General features: G+C 40.1%; 1 protein-coding gene across 21 annotated transcripts in view; it reads left to right on the top strand.

Moving 5' to 3' along the window:
- The window catches only part of PDE4DIP (phosphodiesterase 4D interacting protein), a 223,239-nt gene that overhangs the window by 43,790 nt on the left and 158,263 nt on the right, over window positions 1-21,186 (top strand). For all 21 annotated transcript variants that reach the window (XR_012004105.1, XR_012004104.1, XM_072769527.1 and 18 more), the window contains exons 2-3: window positions 14,030-14,085; window positions 18,310-18,461. Coding sequence is in view for 19 of the 21 variants with exons in the window: in XM_072769527.1 (XP_072625628.1) it covers window positions 14,030-14,085; window positions 18,310-18,461 (208 nt within the window). In the remaining 2 variants the exon portion in view is untranslated. The remainder of the gene's footprint in view (window positions 1-14,029; window positions 14,086-18,309; window positions 18,462-21,186) is intronic.

The raw sequence follows: 21,186 nt of genomic DNA, 5'->3' as shown, positions 1-21,186 counted from the left end.
AAATAGGCCTATACTTGCATTTTGGCTTGAGGAACATATCTCAATCGGTGCTTTCATCCCTACTTGCATATTTCTCATGTACTAGATCAGACTAGATACCCCCACCTCTGTGTATCTTTCAGTTTACATGCTAAGGGTAGATTTCAAATACCAGAAGGTTGGGAAGGGGTCATTTTATGTCTGAAAGGATAAACTGGGTGGCTGTCATCATAGTGCCCTCTCCATTCTAGATGGCTCAGGGATAATTTATACAAAGCTATGTGGAGTATCCATCCATTCAGTAGATGCCCTGGGACACTACTCCTATTGAAATTGACCCTGCTTTATAAATAAAATTCCAAAATGAGCTCAGAACATTCCACAAGTTGTCTGTGGCAGAAATTCAAATAGCATTTAAAGTTAGAAGAAAGTCCAGAATAAAAGAGATGTCATGATGACCCAGGATGGCTCTATTTACTTCTGTTTTAAAACATTCAAATACACTGAGGACTTGTTTTCCTTAGTCTCAGAACATCTTTTGAGTTCTGTGGTCAGCAAGACAAGCATGACCTGAACTTGTTTTTTCTCATGGCTGAAACACTTTATTATTCATAGTGTATTCATCATCATCACCATCATCATCACAACTGTAAGTTGTATTTTCGTGGCACTTTAATAGTTTCTAATACATTTTCCCTTAATGTGTCTCATTATCTCTAGTCCTTTTCTGCTTGTTCCACTTTCCAGAAACTTCTTTCTCCTTTGGCATCTCCTTGCCAACTAGGGACAGTAGCTACTGGTACCTTTTCATCATGGCCAAGGTGGAAGAGGTATGAAGAAGCAGTAACTGCTGATGTATAGAAAGCATTGACTGACAAAGAAAATCAAATAATTTCTAGCATTTCACACAGTGGAAGAGTATTTTCCATGTTATAATGTGGAATATTGTTATTCATGATGTGGAAATATAATACTTTACTCACTCATTCCCTTATATGGATGTCTTTAGGGTTTCAGTTTTTAATATTATAATAATAATACTTGATAAACATCTAGGTATATGAAGCATCTTCTTCCATAGGATTGTTTTTGAATGATAGATGTTCAGAAGTAGAAAAACAATATCAGACATTCCTAGTTGTTGCATATAAATTGCAAATTGCGGGGATCCCTGGGTGGCTCAGTGTTTTGGTGCCTGCCTTTGGCCCAGGGCGCGATCCTGGAGTCCCGGGATCAAGTCCCATGTCAGGCTCCTGGCATGGAGCCTGCTTCTCCCTCTGCATGTATCTCTGCCTCTCTCTCTATGTCTATCGTGAATAAATAAATAAAATATTTAAAAAAATAAAAATAAATTACAAATTGCTTAGCATTTAGACTCATAACTATTAGACATATAGACAATATTTTGGTTCAATTTAACCATCTTTTTCAAGACCCAAGTCCCTATATTGCAGAAGAGGAAGTGGAGGTGCACTGACATAAAATGATGCATCCTAGGTCAATCAGTAGTAACATTCCCAACTTCTATTTCTCTCTAGAGTAAAATGCTTCACTCTTGCTATTAATCTATTACCATCTTGAAGTGTCTCCTGAAATGGTAATAAACAGAAAATTTTAATATAAGAAAATAAAAGTGGATATAAATTACATCAAAATTATGCATACAGGGGTGCCTGGGTGACTTAGTTGGTTAAGCATCTGATTCTTGATTTCAGCTCAGGTCACAATCTCAGGGTCATGAGATTAAGCCCCGTTTAGGGCTCTGTGCCCAGTAGGAGTCCGCTTGAAGATTCTCCCTTTCCCTCTGCCCTTTCCGCCCCTGCCCTGACATACACGTCTCTCTCAGTCTCTCTCTCTCAAGTAAATAAATCTTTAAGGGGATCCCTGGGTGGCGCAGCGGTTTGGCACCTGCCTTTGGCCGGGTCTCCAGGATCGCGCCCCACGTCGGGCTCCCGGTGCATGGAGCCTGCTTCTCCCTCTGCCTGTGTCTCTGCCTCTCTCTCTCTCTCTGTGACTATCATAAATAAATAAAAATTAAAAAAAAATAAATCTTTAAGAAAAAATTCTCTCCCTCTCCTCTGCCCCTCCTCCCATTTTCCCTCTTAAAAAAAAAAAGAAAAGAAATATCAGATTATGAAAACAATTTTAAAAATTATACATACATATTACAATGTCTATTGCAAGAAGAGGAAAAGAGAAAAGAGATGCTGTATTTGGTGATGGGATTATGGGTAACATCCTTTACACGCTGCCTTAAAACTAAGTCAATATATGTTTTTACAGCAGGAAGAAATTTACATTTATGTCTATCAAGTGACAACATATAAAGTTTCGAACAAAGTTGGTTTGACAACACTTCTGTTATTACTCAGACATTTCCAGGTTATTGGCACCATGGGAGCAGTGTTATTGCCAGATCATCTAAGGAGCTGGTTGTAGAGTATCATTTTACTTTCCCTGGGCTAAAATTATTATGCGGGGCTTCCTATACCAGCTGTTCCCACCTACACACCTAGCCTTGCCTTTGTTAGGATAAGTTTACCCTTCAAAAATTAGTTTCACCATTACCTCCTTTTGGAATTATTTTTGGAACCCAGTTCTGGGTGTTTTCTGTAGTCAGAGCATCCTGTCTACTCTGTCATAGCTTGCAGCTAGGTGTGGTTTACGTGGTATTTTCCATTCTCTAAGCTTATTGGAAGAAAAGACTTGTTTTTTGACTCTAAATCTTCAGCATCTAATGTTGTTTCTAGCACTTAGAAGATCCTCAGTTCGGAACTTTCTAGAGAACATTCCCCACAAGACTGACATGAACATCAATTTGGTAGAGACCTCCTTATTATGGAATAGAAATAGCTGGCCATCAAAGCTTGATAACACTATACATTCCAATTGCATTTATTTATTGTAGTTATATGCTTCAAATTCCTGTTATGATCTAGACTTATTTAATACTAGCTATATGATAGTGGATGATATAAAAACTCTGCCTGCAAGTGGCTGATGTTCTGGAGGGATCACTAGGCATGAGTGTATATTACTATCCTGCCTGGACTCACCCTTCCTTCCTTCCAGTCCACTTCCATACACCATCAGCAAGCCAGGTTTGCAGCTTGTCTTCACTGCACATTCTCCACCCTTAGGACTCTTAACTCTGAGTTTGTGTTCCCTGACCACAAGGTCAAGTTCCCCCCATCTCCCCATCAATTTCTGAATATTCAGTTTACCTTATTGCTTACTCCTGTTCCTCTATCTTCCAGGCCACCTGCTCTGTGTCCACCTCCCTACTGAGCCTGGACCTTAGGGGCAGGTCTTTGGGTCATTCTCAGCACTGCTTCAGAACTTCTTATTACTTTAACAATCCCCAAACCTTGGTAACCCTCAGTCAGTTCTATTATCCTCTAGATTCTATAATCTTTGTTTTATCTTTTTTGTTTTTGTTTTTGTTTTTTGTTTTGTTTTATCTTTTTAAATTGATTTTCTTTTGTTGAAGTGAAATTGACATAGAATATCATGTTAGTTTCAGGTATGCATCATAGTGATTCAGTATTTTTATACATTATGAAATGATCCCCATGGTAAGTCTAGTCACCATCTGTTGCCATGAAGAATTATTACTGTACTATTGACTGTATTACTTATGCTGTACATTATATCCTCATGACTTATTTATTTTATAACTGGAATTTTGTACTTCCTAATCCTCTTCATCTATTTCACCCGCACCTTCAACCTTCTCCCTATCTCTGGTAATCATTAGTTTATTTCCTGTATATATGAGTCTGTATCTGTTTTGTTTCGCGTATTTATTTTGTTTTTTGGATGTCACATATAAGTAAAATCATACAATATTTGTCTTTCTCTGTCTGACTTATTTCCCTTAGCATAATACCCTCTAGGTCCACCCATGATGTCATGAATGGCAAGATTTCATCCTTTTTTTATAACTGTATATATACAATGGATATCATTGTGGTATATGCCACATCTTCTTTGGTCATTCATCTATTGATGAATACTTCGTTTGCTTCCATCTCTTAGCTATTGTAAATAATGCTGCAGTGAACATAGGGGGGCATAGACCTCTTCGAACTGGTGTTGGGTTATCTTCAGGTAATTACCCAGAAGTGGGATTGCTGGATTATATGGTAGCTCTATTTTTTTTTTTAAGTGGGCACCACGCCCAGCATGGATCCCAATGTGGGGCCTGAAGTCACGACCTGAGATCAAGACCTGAGATCAAGAGTCAGATGCTTAACTGACTGAGCCACCCACAATTGCCCCAGTAGCTCTATTTTTAATTTTGTAAAGAACTTCCATACTCTCTTCCATAGTGGCTACACCAATTTATATTCCCATGAACAGAGGATGAGGGTTACCCCTTATAAGCTTTTTTTTTTTTTTTTTTTTCAGTACATTATAGAACCATACTGAAAAAGAAGACTCTAGATTCAATCTTTTTATTTGGAGCAGATCTATATGTTAAGAAATTTATTTGGAGCAGATCTATATGTTAAGAAATTTATTTGGAGCAGATCTATATGTTAAGAAATTCTCCTCTTCTTCCTCCTCCTCTTTTTATGTGCTTCCTCCCTCTCCTCCTCTGACTCTTCTCCTGAAAATGCATTCCTCAAAGTCTTTGACTTCAATAATATAAATAAAATCAAGATACAAAGTTGCACATGAAATGTGACTTTTATTTTGTAGAATTCTCAGAGGCATATGAACTGAAGAATAGTGACAGTAAATACATTAAAAATCTTTGTCAATGTTGTCTTTAAGTGGTAGCATTTTTTATTACTTTTCTGTATTCATTTTTCTCTTTTCCAAAATTTTCTAGAAGGAGCATGTAATTCTTTTTAAATCATTAAAAGTGGACACAATAAAGAATAGAAACAGTAGAAGATTATGTTAATAAAAAGGCAGGTAGAAACAGGAAAAATATTTATCTCTTGATGTTTGATCTAGGGCACTGAGATGGACTGTGCCAACTGCCTTGGCATACTATAATGCCTTGTGAATATTGGTTGTTAAGGAAGACTGAGGAGTCCAGAGTGCATTTCCAGGGCCAAAAGTCAACAGCACAAACTAAGTTTTAGAAGTGGGTGAAGAGACCATATACCATCCCCCAGAGACATGATTGAATTTGAAGCAGATTATTTCTCGTCTCTTTTGAAAAGAGTGCTATCAGTATCTTAGCTGATTCTGGGCATGGGGGAGATAATTTATTAGATATTTGGATGTCTGATAACCTCATGGAGCAAAGTGAGAAAAATAATTACTTGAACTTCCTTTACCTTTTTATAGAAGTAAGTGGTTTGTTTCTCTAAACCTTGATGGATAGGAGCAAGAAATACAACGTTCATTCCTTTTAGGCCAAAGACTTAGTACAAGAGCAAAAAAAGGTCATAAAACTTCCATCAGTTGTTGCAGATGTACAATGATGCTGGCAGCTCCCCATAGCTATTGAAGACTTATTAGTACTTAGGAAAACTGCCCCCCAGAGTTCCATTTGGCTGTGGTCACTCACAGTGAATAGAGTCTGTTGAGTGAAGGGTATAATTGCACCCTGTACTGGAGAAAAGTAGATGTTGCTGTATCAGTGCCAAGTCAGCCCACACTTAGTTGGCATGCATGGGGAGACTCATGAGGGATGCTGTCTCTGTTCTGAGGGGGCTTTGCCAATTAAGCATCTTAGCTTGCAGAGGTTATAATGATAGGTCTTGAGATGAGAAAAAAATTATAACCTCCCTGTTTATGTGCTCTGCATCTGTGACTTTACCCTATTTGTATTCAAATATGTTTTTGCAGTTTTGGTGCTGAATGAGGGTGAGATTTGGTGCCATTTGGAACATAGAAGATACACTCAGTGTCTCTCTTGGCAAGAGAAAAGAAGATCTGAGGAAAAGTCTTAGAGCTTGTTCACTATTGGCCTTTCCTGTTTTGATTGTCTATCCCATCACTTATTCTGCCTTTCAGTTTATTTCCTTTGTCTATTAGGGACAGTGGCAAGTGTTAGCACAGAAGAGTTTCGGGGAAGATATGAACATTTAGAGAGATTTGGGTAGAGATAAGGAAGTATAAAATGGTGGATGACTCACTTTTCAGGATAGGACCTATAAAAAAATAGTCATACTAGCCACTTCTCTTTTAGGATTTGAATTCATTTGTCACATGGCATCTGTTACACCAGTATTCAAATACTCAAGTGTGAGCTGTGTCCGGCGGGGATGAGTTGGCATCTCAAAAAACAAATTTGTGTCTGAATTTGAGTCTAAATCCAATCTCGACACAGCATCAGTGTCCACCCCTCAGATTCTCAGGGATCACTTTCCTGCAGTCAAGACAGGGATAGAGGAAGCTCCCTGGTAGGAGGTGTAGGTAGAAGTAAGACATATTGGAAAGAGAAAAGGTTTGGAGTCAAGTGCCATTTTCAAGTTCAGGCTTCACACCAACTAGCTGTGTGATCTTGGGGAAGTCACCTCATCCTTCTGTATGCTTTGTTTCCTCATCTGTGAAAGAGGGATACAGTACCTACTTGACAGGATTTTGTTAGGACTGAATGTGATGCTACCTGGAAAGCATCAGGCACTGAGTGAATTGTGGTGGCAGCATTGGTGGTGGGTGGTGGTGGTTGTCCGCAGTAATGATGGACATTTAATGAAAGATTAGTGCTGAGGAGAATTCCACTGGAAGAAAACATGTTGAACTGTGAAGTTAGGCACAGGCAGTCCAGAGACAGTTACCTGTCGATGTCTTTGTTCCGAGGCTGGTGCTACTTGTGAAACCCTACCATTTAAAAGTTCTCAGAGCCAGAGCTTCACACATTAGAGAAAGGAGGCCATAGTTCTCCTTCCAACCCTTTTCTATCTGCAAGTATTGAATGTAGTAGATACAAAATAAAAATGCAAAAAATCGATCTCTGAACATCAGAAAAATTTTTATTTGAACCAGAATTTAGTAACTCATGCCAAATGAGCTTGAAGAATATAGGAATTAGAGGGCACCTGGGTGGCTCAGTGCCTGTTGAGGTCTGTCTGCCTTTGGCTCAGGTCATAATCCTAGGGTGCTGGGATCAAGTCCCCCATTGGGCTCCAGTCCCCCATTGGGCTCCCTGCTCAGTGGGGAGTCTGCTTCTCCCTCTATTCCTCTTCTCTGCACATACTTTTTCTCAAATAAATAAATAAAATATTTTAAAAAAGAATATAGGAATTAGAATGTGTGTTTGGTTCAGTGTCCAGTGCTGAGGAGGACCCCAATTAACAGCAAACTTCAACAATCTTCCTGTCACACCATATAAGCCCCACTCTTTGAGAAGATCAGAATGTTCCTAATCTCCTACATTGTTTATCTTTTATTGAGGGCTTCATTAGAAGGGCAATGTAAATTGGATCAAAATACATTCTCTTTTTTAAAAAATAAGAATTAACCTTTTAGGGGCACTGGATGGCTCAGCTGGTTAAGCATCCACCTCTTGATCTCAGCTCAGGTCTTGATCTTGGGGTCATGAGTTCAAGATCTATGTTGGGCTCCATGCTAAGTGTGGAGCCTAGTTAAAAAAAAAAAAAGAATTAACCTTTTAGTATAAAATAGTAAAAGAAGAAAATAAAAAAAGGCAGATATTCACTTGAATTTTCTACCATCCTAAACCTCTAGCTTTATCTTTTGTGCAGATTCTCTTCTAGTCCATATATATAGATATTTTTTACTACAGTACAAATCTTAGTCCTGATCCATCCTTGCATGACATTTTAAAATCATCTTTGGGGGTTCTAAGTAGTTACATAAAGCTGTGTTAGAGGAGGGAAGTACAAATGAAGAAATGGTCTTCACGCTTGACTTCCCTTAATACTCCTGCCTGAGGGTTAGAGCTTGGAGAAAGAAGGCTCAAAGAGAAGGAAAGGTAGAAACATTTGGGAGGACAGTCCTGGGGATAGTTTATGCCTACTCAGGCAGGAGTAAGGATAGATTCAGTGTTCTGTTTTCTGCATATTTCCTAGCTACCACCCCCCCCAACCAGGACAAAATTAACTGCTATCTCATTTATGTTCTGAAATCTCTGTTTTAAATCTCATTATTCATGTAATTATCTCATTGAATCCTATCTGCCTTCCTCAGTAGATCCTAGTATCTTGATGAGGTATATTTCTTTTTCACCTTTATGTTCCCAGGACTTGCCATATAAGCCACTTCTCAATAAATGTTTATGAAAAGTAATGGAAAAAAAAAACTAAAAATAGCAATCATGGCCCAGGTTTTTGCTCCAAGTACTGCTATAGCAGATTGTTTTTCCCCCTTCTGCATTTTTGTTTATAACAACAACAACAACAATAAAAAGCTATATAAGGGCAGCCCCAGTGGCGCAGCGGTTTAGCGCCGCCTGCAGCCCGGGGCGTGATCCTAGAGGCCCTGGATCGAATCCCACGTCAGGCTCTCTGTATGATGCCTGCTTCTCTCTCTGCCTCTCTCTCTGTCTCTATGAATAAATAAATAAAATCCTAAAAAAAAAAAAAAGCTATATAAAAGAAGTCTGAAACATTTGCATCCAAGAGATAGCCTTTGTCCCTACACTAGAGATCTTAAACAAGAGTGGCAGTAAGTGATGAAGGAGGAGACCCAGACAGTGTGGGGCTCCAACAGCCTAACTGGATATGATTGCCCTGGAGAGAGGACCTGAAAATAAGTGTCCCTTTGGGAGTTTGGACACTCATATCGGAAGCAATATTCCTCAGCTAAAATGTTTACTAGGTGAGACCAAGGAGAAGAAAGTACTAGGGATGGACTGGATGGACATCAGCTCCTTAGAAATAATTTGGGGGGTGACTTTCGTCCTGGGATACCACCATCTCATACTGTTCAGAGACTGTTGCACAACCTGCTTTGTAATGTAAAGTTGTATGGTTGCCATCTTGTCATTGCTCATGAATAATATGGTCCAATAACATGATCTGTTGCTCTTCGCAGTCTACAAATGAAACAGGCCAAAATACAAGGCAATAACACTAAATGTGCAGTTTGCAAAGGAAGACCAATGACTTCCCTATAGAAAATATCTCTCTGCAGGCTCCATCCTAGTGTTACCCTTTGGTAAGGAAGGAAGACCCACATTTCTACGCTTCCCCACAATGTTAGGAGAGAATAGACAATTGGCACCAGTGAGCTGCTTACATTTTGGAAAAGAGCTATGTCAGTGTGGCCATTTTTAAGCAAAGCAAAATTGAGTGCTTGGATATTCCTGACATAATTAAAACTACTATATTTAGGAAATTACTGGAAAAAATCCTCAGAGCACAGTTTGACAGCAGCAGAGTATCAGAGTGTAGCAGATGGCTCTGAAAGAATCAATTATTTTCTGTTTATTTTCAACCTAATCACCCTGGGAAACTGTAGGAAAAGTTAGTAATATGGGATATCGGATGTTGATGTGTTGTTTGAGTCCAGTATCTTCTTAGCTACTTATCAGCAAATCAAGAAATCATGAGCAAGATACCATGCAGAAATTGAGCAGGCAAACAGCTTGTGGGTGGGTTGTACTTGGAAAATGCCTGGTTCTTCAAATTAAGCAAGAGAGTGGCTTGGCAAAATTTAATAACTGTAACTTCAGTAGAATTGGTATCAGTATTAACAGATTGAAGAAGGAGAGAGAAAAAGGATAAGGCTCATTGGGGTATATTTATACCTAACATTGAGTTCATTTATACAGGAATACCACTTAAGGTAAAAGTATCTTGGGAGAAAGATTGTATATGTACATTTATGGGGGAGAGCTGTGACTGCCCTGGTGAACCATATGCTAGCTGAGCATGAGTCATTCATGGTCTGATGTTAAAAAATAAATCTACAAACACTTCAGTTTCAGAAACTAGGACAAGGCCATACGAATGTTTTCCAGGTTTGGGTAATATGGAAGAATTTACCAACACATATATTACTGCTTCACAAAGCTGTGTGCATGTGCATATATGGCATAGGTTGGAGTCTGTCTCTAGTATATCTCAATTCTCTTTGCACTTTGGTTTATTAGATGTTGTCACAAATTGCAATCCCCTAGACATATACCTTGTGTTTCTTCACTATGAACCCCTTCCCTGGGGGAGCATCAAATTCCTTCCCAACCTTTTGGAGCAGATGATGAGCAATAAGAGAAGGAACTTGAGCTGTTAATAGAGTTAAAGTGATTTTTAAAAATCTCCTGAGACTATAAGTATGGCCATTAACTCAGTACCCATCCAAAGTGACCTCTATCTTTCCATTTATTGATTCATAGTGGGCAGACAGCTAGCTCAGAGAGAGTGTAGGTGGGCTGGAGAAGCTAAAGTATCTCATGGGGCCTAGATGCATTGCCTTGTAACCTACTCCTGATCTATAATGTGGAATCTTCAGAGCAAAGAGGATTGAATGAGATCATGTCTGGAAAGTTCTCCAGATCCTTGGAAAGTATTAAAAGGAGTTTTATGGTTAAGTGTCTATTGGAATAGAATTGCAAAATTACAGCGAGGGACCTTAGAAAAATCCATGTACTTCTTTTACGAATATTTGAGGAAACTGAAGCCCAAGAGGTGAAAGTGATTTATGAACCCGTTTTAGTAGTTTATCATCAAAGATTAGTGAATTGCATGCTGAAGCAAATAGGTTACCCAAGACTGTGTCTGTGTTTTGTTTTTTGTTTTGTTTTGTTTTGTTTTTTAATACAGTATACAGCATGGTGGTATTTCAGATTAATAATATAGTGATTCCACAAGTTTAGATATTATGTTCAGCAGGAGTGGAGCTACCATCTGTCACCATACATCACTATTATAATATCATTGACTATATTCCCTACGCTGTACCTTTCATCCCTCTGACTTATTCATTCCATGACTGGAAGACTGTATCTACCACTCCTTTTCACCCATTTTGCTCTCCCCTCCACCCTTCCCTCTGGCAACCATCAGTCTATTCTCAATATTTATAGGTCCGATTCTGCATTTTTTTGTCTATTCATTTGGGGTTTTTTTAAGATTCTACATATGAGTGGAATCATATTTGTCTTTCTCTGACTGACTTATTTCACTTGACATCATATCTTCTAGGTCCATCCATGTTGTCTCAAATGACACATCATCCTTTTTTGGCTACATAATCTTCCATTGTGTTTATATACCACATATTCCTTATCCATTCTCAAGACTATGCATTAAAGCAGAAATGAAATTCTGTCTGCACTTGATCTATACCGGGTAACAGCCCCAGAGACCTACACAGAGCCAGGGAGGTATCATTGAGTATACGAGCTAGGACTGCAGAGATAGGACAGGGACTGTGGCAATCTGGAGATCATATATTTGTTCTGCTGAAAGGCAGGTTATCCCCCTAGATGGGAAGGCAGGTCCTGTGTTGCTAGACCCATTCATTTTTTTTTTAAGATTTTATTTATTTATTCATGAGAGACACACCGAGAGAGAGGCAGAGACACAGGCAGAGAGAGAAGCAGGCTCCATGCAGGGAGCCCATGTGGGACTCGATCTGGGACTCCAGGACTATGCCCTGGGCCAAAGGCAGATGCTTAACTGCTGAGCCATCCAGGGATCCCTGACCCATTCATTTTCTAAGAGAAGCTAGAAGTGGGTCAGCCTCATGCTGACCAAATAGAAGCAGGTTGGCTGGCTGAACTTGGCCTGAGGGATAACCGTGTTCCTGATGGCAGATGCACACTTACTGGCCTGAGTCTGCAGGCTTAGTACAAAGGAATCCATTCAATTGCTGAACAGCAGCAGCTGAGTGTAGGTTTTCTCCCCACAAATGTTTCAAGACATTGTTCTGGCTGATGGCTTCAACATCCTTCCCTTACTTTATCTCAACAGTGGGGGATTCGTAAGTAGTACCTTCATCTCTTTAGCTGTTCCACTCTCAGGGAAAGTTTCTTTTTTTTTTTTTATTTATTTATGATAGGCACACAGTGAGAGAGAGAGAGGCAGAGACACAGGCAGAGGGAGAAGCAGGCTCCATGCACCGGGAGCCCGACGTGGGATTCGATCCCGGGTCTCCAGGATCGCGCCCTGGGCCAAAGGCAGGCGCCAAACCGCTGCGCCACCCAGGGATCCCTCAGGGAAAGTTTCTAATGAGAGGTAGTGACAGGAAAGAGGCAGATGATCTAGAGATCTGCTTTTGAATAATAAAAAAGTCACCAAGTGGTGTGTGTGTGTGTGTGTGTGTGTGTGTGTGTGTGTGTAGTCCAGTGTGCCTTGTCTGGGACTTTGATGTCCATCTGGAACTTAACAAAGTGAAGATTCATGCCAACATCCAGCCCTGAGGCCCAGAAGGAAGAACGGCAATTTCTAAACAAATGCCAATCTCTCTCCTGCCACCCTGTGAGTGTCTTCTGGCTTTGAAAAAGAGAAGCCCTCTCAATCTCTGTCTGCAGAACTCTTTTTGAAACAACAAACTGGGTGTACCCAAGAGTTTAAGGAATAAAGGGGATGTTGAAAGCATCTCTCTGTAAGATTATTGCAATCCGCTCTGTTTCAGCCTTCCCCACCCAAACAGTCTGTTGTCAAAATAATAGCCAGGCCTTTTAAAACATTCAGCACTCAGGTCACCCCTCTTTTTGACTCACAAGATTCCAGTGGCTAAATGCTTCTCAACAGCCTGAAAGGCCTTATACAATCTGACCCCTTACACAGCCTTCCCATTACTTCCTAGACCTCACCTCCTCCTGCTTCCTCACCATGTGCTCACTCTGCCCAGCCATATTGGCCTCCCTTCTGCTCCCAGACACTCTGGCATGCTCCTTCCTGTGAGCCTTTGTATTTAATGTTCTCTACTTAGAAGACTCTTTGCCCCAGTACCCCCATGACTACCCCTATTGCTTCTCAGAGAAATCCTGCCTACTAAAAATGTCAATCCCTTCCTCCTTGCCATACCTCCAGCACTCCTTCTCTCCATTCCTTTCTTCAATTTTTTATAATTACTCTCCATAGTTTATTTATTCATTTCCCCTTAAGTTCCATGAGCATAGGCATTTTTGTCTGTTGTGTTTACTGCCATATTCACGGTGCTTAAAACAGTGCCTAAAAACATAGTAGGTGCTTGACAAGTAACTTGTTGACTATATTTTGAAAAAAAATTTCCCTCCTGTGCTAGGGATGGTGACTTTCACTGTGCTGGGCACAGACATCTCTTGCTACTGAACCATGGTATTTTTAACATTACCATTATTAGACTATCTGGATTCCAAGTTTTCTGAGTCAGTTCTACTTCCTACCTTCCTAAGAAGAGGTTTTCTGCTTATCTCCATCTCCACTGTCTTTTCTTAGTTAAAACTATCACAACTTCTTGCTCTTTCCCACCACTTGGATTCCCTCCACAGGTCTCACTCAGCAGCCAGAATCATCTATCTATCTATCTATCTATCTATCTATCTATCTATCTATCCATCCATCTATCATCTATTTATTCTATTTTATTTTTAAAGATTTTATTTATTTATTTATGAGAGACACAGAGACAGGCAGAAGGAGAAGCAGGTTCCATGCAGGAAGCCTGATGTGGGACTCGATCCCGGTAGTCCCGGATCACACCCTGAGCCAAAGGCAGACGCCTAACTGCTGAGTCAGCCAGGCGTCCCAGAATGATCTATTTAAAAGCTAAATCTGGTCATTTACCACTCACTCCCTCATTTAAAATCCTTCAGTAGTTTCCCACTGCCCTTTACATAAAACTCAGTATCCTTACCCCATCCCACAAGGTCTTGCATGGTCTGGTGGCAACGCTGGTTTTCTCTGTTCTTCTATCAGTTTTAACTTCCTTCCCAACTTGGGGTCTTTGCTGGTCCCTCATAATGAAATTGTTTATCCAATGGCTATCTTTACATGTATTTATTGAGGATGGAAGCCCTTCCTGTGGGGTTTGTATTTGTATCTCCCACACTGAACACTGCCATTGGTACATAGTAGGAGCTTAATGAATACTTGTGGAGAAATAAAACAGAACACAGGTGTCTTGCCACCCCAGGGATGGGGGACCATGTGGGGTAGTCTCTCATTAATTAACAATATGTTTCTCTCCACAGAGATTACTTTGCAGAGGATGAAGGGGAGATGGTACCCAGAACAAGTCATGCAGCAGGTAAGGAGGCCCTGGGCCTTACCTTGATAAATTCTTGATTTCTTGCTGATCATAATTCCCCTTAAATTATAGACCCTTTAAAGTCATCATGGTAATTTTCTCAGACTTTCTGTGAATTTCCAGACTTGCACATATCGCTGTAACACAGATTCCTGCCTTCCCAGCACGATGCAGTACGATTATAATCAAAATACTTATGTGAACTCTTCATACTTTTAAGGATTCTGTAATTGCAAAGTTAAAGTCTCTTGTAAGGGCAGCCTGGGTGGCTCAGCGGTTTAGCGCCGCCTTCAGCCCAGGATGTGATCCTGGAGACCCGGGATCGAGTCCCACGTCAGGCTCCCTGCACGGAGCCTGCTTCTCCCTCTGCCTGTGTCTCTGCCTCTCTCTCTCTCTCTGTGTCTCTCATGAATAAATAAATAAAATCTTAAAAAAAAAAAAAAATAAAGTCTCTTGTAAAAAGATTAAAATAGATTCTGCCACTAAGATGAAATCTCTCCTCATATACCATTAAGATGGGTACAATAATAGTGTCAACCTCATAAGTGAGATTAAGTGAGAGGAGCTCTTTGTACAGTTTATCAAGGAATAAGCACCCAGCAGATATTATTAATATTATTAATGTATTCATAATAATATCATATCATTAGCCAGGGATCCACTTGAATTATGAAACCAAAGTGAAGATAAGTCTCTTTTGGGGAATGTTTTTCACAAAGACTTTTAATTATTTAAGAATTCTACTTACTTTGCTAAGTGATTTGCTTTTTTCATACCAGCCTTGAAGCACAGATGGTTCATATGACAACATGGAAAAAGTTTTTAATTTGAATGTGTTAAGGATTTCAGAGTCACTTGAAATTAGAACTTGTAGTTGTGGTTGTTAAATCTACAAATTCCAAGGATCTACCATACTCGTTTTGAAAATCAGGATCCTCCCATTTTGAGGTAAAAATCAAAGGGTAGAGATGATGCCTACTACAGGCAAGATATTAGGTTGAGTGCTTTCATTTATCATTTCCATATATTTATTATTTCTATATTATCCATATAGAAGCTCTGTGAGGCAATATTGTTATTCCCATTTTTACCAAGGCAATGAGGTTCAGCCAAGTTAAGAGATTTGCCTAAACTCCCACAATTTGCAAGTGGTCAGGATTCATAACCAAGTTTCAAAAGACTCTTCTTTCATCACATTCCACTAATCTAACTATAATGTATTGTTCTATTTATTCAAAATATTTTCCATTCGATAGCCTGTTTAGTTTCACTTAAATGTGGGAGAAATAATTCTTTCCAATTTCCCTTTAGTAGAGCATTTGCGTTGACTTAGAAATAATCTGAGTATCAACAAAACAGATGCAACATTACTATAATTATTAGTAATTTGCGATCATAAAGTGGTATGTAAGTAACAGAACAATTATTTTGTACAAGCTGAATCAAAAACAACTGAATATGAAAAAACACTATCTCTATTCATAACTAATTTGTGCCATGCCCCAATAAAACCTGCTTTAAATTTCTGTTCTGACTTAAACCCCCTATCTTCTACTGGGCAAGAAGAAAATACTACTGAAGACAGGGCTATCGAAAGATATACCTGATACTGTATTAATTTTACACAAATTAGGACACTGTACAGTGTCCAGTTTAAAAGCAAGTTATACAGCCCTTACATTGCAATGTTCTTTTTTTCTTTAAAATCAGTGGCGTAAAAAAAAATAATAATAAAATAAAATAAAATAAAATCAGTGGCTTAATGGGGAGTTAAATACTTTTAGACAAGAAAAAAAAAGCTGCACTGGAATCATCCTATTTCTCATGCTTGTTTTCTTCTACATCATACTTTATCTTCTGCATTTTTCTCCTTACCATCATCTTCCTGATCCTTTTTTGTCTTCCTCCTGTTTTTCTTTCTTTTCTTAGAGAAAAAATTCTGAGTCTATTGACTCCAAAGGAGACCTCTTTTTGTGCTCGTTCTGGCAAGTTTGCAGAAAGAAAAGGAAGGAGGGAGTGAAGGATGTTTGCTCCCATCCCGTGGCTTGCTTTTTCATTCTTAATTGTTTCCTTTGTGAGCAGAAGCCTTTTATTTTGATGTAGTCCTGCTTATTTATTTTTGCATTTGGTGCCTTTGCTTTCGGTGTCCCTGCATATATGGTTAATTAATTTTTGACAAAGGAGACAAGAATGTATGAGGAAGTAAGGAAAGAGAAAAGAAAAAAAAAAAAAACAAAGGAAAGGACAGAAAAAGCATGTGATGACATTTTGCTTCTTGTATCCTTTGTTCAAAAGCGTGTGTCTAGTTAATTTTTCCTCAGTGAGGCGCAGAGTGACCCACAGCTCATTTTGCTCTTACTGGCACTGAGGCTGTCTGTGGAGTTCAGTGGATTGCAATGGCTGTCATTCTCTCTGACTTAAAAAAAAAAAAAAAAAAGTGCAATTATAAAGGGTCATTGCTACCTTCTGTCAACCAAGAAAGAAAAGATGTATTTTTCTATTTCTTTTACCTGAGTCTACAATCTTAAACCCACCTCAATCCAATGTCTTCTGTATACTACGCTTAAAGGAAGTCCCAATTTCTTGCTTTTTCACAATGGTACTTCTCAAATGCAGGCAGAGGGTTAACAGCAACTTCATCCTCACTAGCTTCTCTCAGGGCAGTTCTTCCTTTGATAAATAGAATGATTGCATCTCTACCCCTTCCCTGTTTTCCCCTGACTCTTAGACCTGTTACAATTCTTTTGCTGCTAAAATCTTACAGTATTAGCATACAGCTAGGATGGTTGAGTGGGGAGAGCACTGGCATGGTTCTGCCACTTTTTAGCAACATGATCTTGATCAAGCACACTTTCTGAACTTTTATTTACTCGATAGTGAAATGGATTTCATAATCACATCAGTCTATTTCACTTGTGGTAGTAACTTTATAAACAAAATAATCTGTGTGAATATAATTCGTAGCCTATAATACATATTAAAGATGTTGGTTGTAATAATTGCTATTATTCCTAAATGATAACCTGAAAAATTTTCTAGAGAGAGCCTTGTAGAGATACTTCTTAGCTAGTAGCTTGATTTGAGAGAGAAAGAGAGAGAGAGAAGCTATTTCAGTCATTTTTTTGTCATATGACAAACTGCCCTAAAACTTAGTGGCTTGAAACAGGAGTCAGGGATCCCTGGGTGGTGCAGCGGTTTAGCGCCTGCCTTTGGCCCAGGGCGCGATCCTGGAGACCCGGGATCGAATCCCATGTCGGGCTCCCGGTGCATGGAGCCTGCTTCTCCCTCTGCCTATGTCTCTGCCTCTCTCTCTCTCTCTCTGTGACTATCATAAATAAAAATTAAAAAAATTAAAATTAAAATAAAAAAAAGAAACAGGAGTCAGCAAACTATAGCCCATGAGCCAACTGTTAGTTTTTATAAATAAAGTTTTATAGCAACACAATTGTGCTCATTCGTTTACATATTGTCTGCACCTGCTTTGGGCTCCAAGGGCAGAGTTGAGTAGTTTTGACAGAGATGGTATGACACATGAGCCTAATATATTTACTATCTGGCCCTTTCAGGAAAAGTTTGCCCACCTAGAGCTTAAAACAACAATAATTTATATCTTGTATGTTGGTAAGCCGGTCATTTCCTCTGTTGGTCTCACTTGGGATCACTCAAATAGCTACAATCTTTTGAGAGCTTGACTGGGGCTGTGAGGTTCCAGGATGGCTTAATTCACATACCTGGCAGCCAGTGGACTGGCTGTCAGGTGGGGCATCTCCATTCCCTCTGTACTTGGCCTTTTCTCCTCCAGGAGGGTAAACTCGGGTACTTCACAGTAGAGTGGTCTTGAGGTTCTAAGAAGGCAAGAACAGAAATGGATGTCCTCTCAAAGACTTAGTTTCTAGAATTCATACAGTGACATTTTCATTATATTCTCTTGGTCAAAGCAATTCACTAAGCCAACCCAGATCCAAAGGCTAAAGAAAGAGACTACACCTCTTGATGGGGTAGCAGGAGTATCAAATCATAAAGAGGCACAGACATTAACTGGTGTGTTTCACTGGGGACCACTATTAATATGCTCAATCACAGGCTACTTTATGTGAACTGTTTCCATGTGGCCCAGAAGTGGTTTGTATTTTGCAGAAACCAAATTCTGCTGGATTGTGCCAGTTAGAATGATCATCATGCTACGGTTATAGAAAGTGTTTTGTTGTTCTCTTTTATTGGCAGCTTTTCTTAGTGACACTAAAGATCGAGGCCCTCCAGTGCAATCACAGATCTGGCGAAGTGGTGAAAAGGCCTCCTTTGGACAGACGCCTTCCTTGAGAGCATTTGAAAAACCCCCTCAGGTGCAGACCCAGGCTCTTAGAGACTTTGAGAAGGTAAGTCATGTGGGTGGATAATTGTTATCCTGATTAGAAGAAGCATCAAGGGATAGTGATGTCTCATAAAAATATGACCCATGGGGCAACCCCGGTGGCGCAGCAGTTTAGCGCCGCCTGCAGCCCAGGGCGTGATCCTGGAGACCCTGGATGGAGTCCCACGTCAGGCTCTCTGCATGGAGCCTGCTTCTCCCTCTGCCTGTGTCTCTGCCTCTCTCTCTCTCTCTGTGTCTCTATGAATAAATAAATAAAATCTTAAAAAAAATATATGACCCATGGCTTACTCTGAATTATGGACATTCTTACCATAATGATGTCTCTTTTAAGAGTATATGTCCCAATGAATGCATGTACAAATACTCTGGTTCATGGACAATTGCCTGTACCAATGATTCTGTCTTTCCATTTTTATCCCTGGTTTACTTTTCCAATCAGTTAGGAAGTTTTGTTGTTGTTGCTGCTGTTTTTAGAGAGAGAGAGAGAAAGAGAGAGAGAGAGAAAGTGTGTGTGTGTGGGTGTGTGGGTGTGTGTGAGCCTGGGTAGAGGGGCAGAAGGAGAATGAGAATCTTAAGCAGGCACTCTGCCCAGCATAGAGCCTGACACAAGGCTCAATTCACAAACCTGAGATTGTGACCTGAGCCAAAATCAAGAGTTGGATGCTTAAATACCTGAGCTACCCGAGTGCCCAAATTAGGAAGTGTAAATGCTACCCTGAGAATCTGTAATGACCATAGTGAGCCCAGGAGACCTAGTCCAGTCAGCTGGCATTATATTCTCGGTGGCTGGCTTGGACCACTCTACATGTCTGGATACTGTCTGCAGTATAAGGTGGCCTCAGCCACAATCATTTGCTTCTCAAAAAGATTCTGACATTGTTGCTTGAAACTTTTTTTCAAGATTTTACTTATTTATTCATGAGAAACACAAAAAGAGGCAGAGACACAGGCAGAGGGAGAAGCAGGCTCCATTCAGGGAGCCCAGTGTGGGTGGGACTTGATCCTGAGATTCTGGTATCAGGCACTGAGCCAAAGGCAGATGCTCAACTGCTGAGCCACCCAGGCGTCCCTGTTGCTTGAAACTTCTGATTCAACTCTTGAAGTACTGTGTGTCTTGAGATGTTTATCCTTAGATTTGGCCAAGAGCCAAATTACTGATAATGTAATACAAGTCCCCACCTCCCTGTGCCCTGGATTGATCCCAGGAAGTCTGTACAATAGAACTTGTCTATTGGGATTTATATGACCTGGAAAGAGCACACAGGATTTCTTACATCCCAGGGTGCTAAAAAAAGAAATAGCTCTTTGGTGCCCCCTGGGGGTTTGCCCAAGGTTCAGGCCACACGAGTACTGTGTAAATAGGTGCTCAGATAGGTGGCTTCCTTTCATTCTTGGATTGATAGCTTTTGACATAAAATAATATAATTCCATGTTCCAAAAAGGGGCATAGAGCAGTGTTGACATGGGTTTACCCCCATAATTTGTGAATAGAGATGTTTCACAAGGACCTAATATACATCCTGCCAGTTAGTCCTGTGGACAAAGAACATGCTCATATAAACTGTGGCTGAGTATTAAAGAGCCTACTCTTAGTATTGGTGGATTTTTTTTTTAACTCAGTTGTCATGGATACTGTTGTGGGATTTTGTTTTGTTTGTTTTTTAAAGACACAGAGAGCCTGTGGGAATATTAAGTGGTTTTGAAGACTAAACCTCTTAACAGCTGTGTGGTGCTGGTGGTAGGAAGGGGAGTGCTAACAACCCCTCCTCTTTTTTTCACCTTTTGCATCTACTGCAGTGCAGAACAAGCAAGCAGAGCTGCAGTGCCCCCTCAAAGCAGGTGTATTCCTTTTGATTGAGAAGTGATTTGTAGCAGAGAAGTGAGGGAGCCACCTCTGCTGACAGAAAGAGTGGGGGGTGGGGTGGAGGGGCAGAGGGAAATGAACAGGATGGCACCATGCAGAAGAGTTCAGCTGACTTCTCAGATGTGACCTTTCCAAGTCCTTTCCCTCTGCAGCCTGGTAGAAGATGGAGGATTAGACCTCACTTTCTCAGGACTGGGAACCACTGACAGAAACCAAGGGAGGGCACAGAGAAAAGGCCAGCAAGGGATATTTTACATCTCTCTCTGTGTGTCAGGTAATAAATAACAATGAGATAACGACATACCCTTTTTGTCAGAAAGGTCATTGCCAGGGCTCATAGGAATTGTGATTTTCTTAGTGTCATAGACTGTATGTACCATAATGATAAGCCCTGACAGTTATTGAGTCAGAATGACTTTCCCATACAGCATCCTTGCCATGTGCTATCTCATGGGTCACCACCCCACCCCACTCCTGGCATATTTGGAATGAGTGAAATCAGAGCAGCATGTGGGTAATAAAAACTAGCATATGCCAGTCACTTTCTGCATTCCGGGTGCTGCTCCGAGTGTGTGCATTATTGTCTCATTTCATGCTCACCACAACCCTGGGAAGAAACATAATTACCATCCCAATTTACAAGAGGTACTTACTTTACAAGAAGTAAAGGCACAAAGAGAAACAAAGAGACCTACCCAATGTCCCCTAACATGGTCCTAAAAAATTCATTATTTTTGTGACCCAAAACAGTGAGTACTTTCTAAGCTGGGGAGCATACTTGGCAAAAGTATGCAGGTAACTCGACTGGAACCATGAGCTCTTTCTACTTAGAGGAGCAGAGGGTGGTACTGTCTTCTCTAAGTAA

This window comes from Canis lupus, chromosome 12 (assembly GCF_048164855.1).
Source record: "Canis lupus baileyi chromosome 12, mCanLup2.hap1, whole genome shotgun sequence".
Classification (NCBI taxonomy): domain Eukaryota; kingdom Metazoa; phylum Chordata; class Mammalia; order Carnivora; family Canidae; genus Canis; species Canis lupus.
Note: the sequence above shows the minus strand (reverse complement) of the source record. Positions and strands in the feature narration are given on the sequence as shown.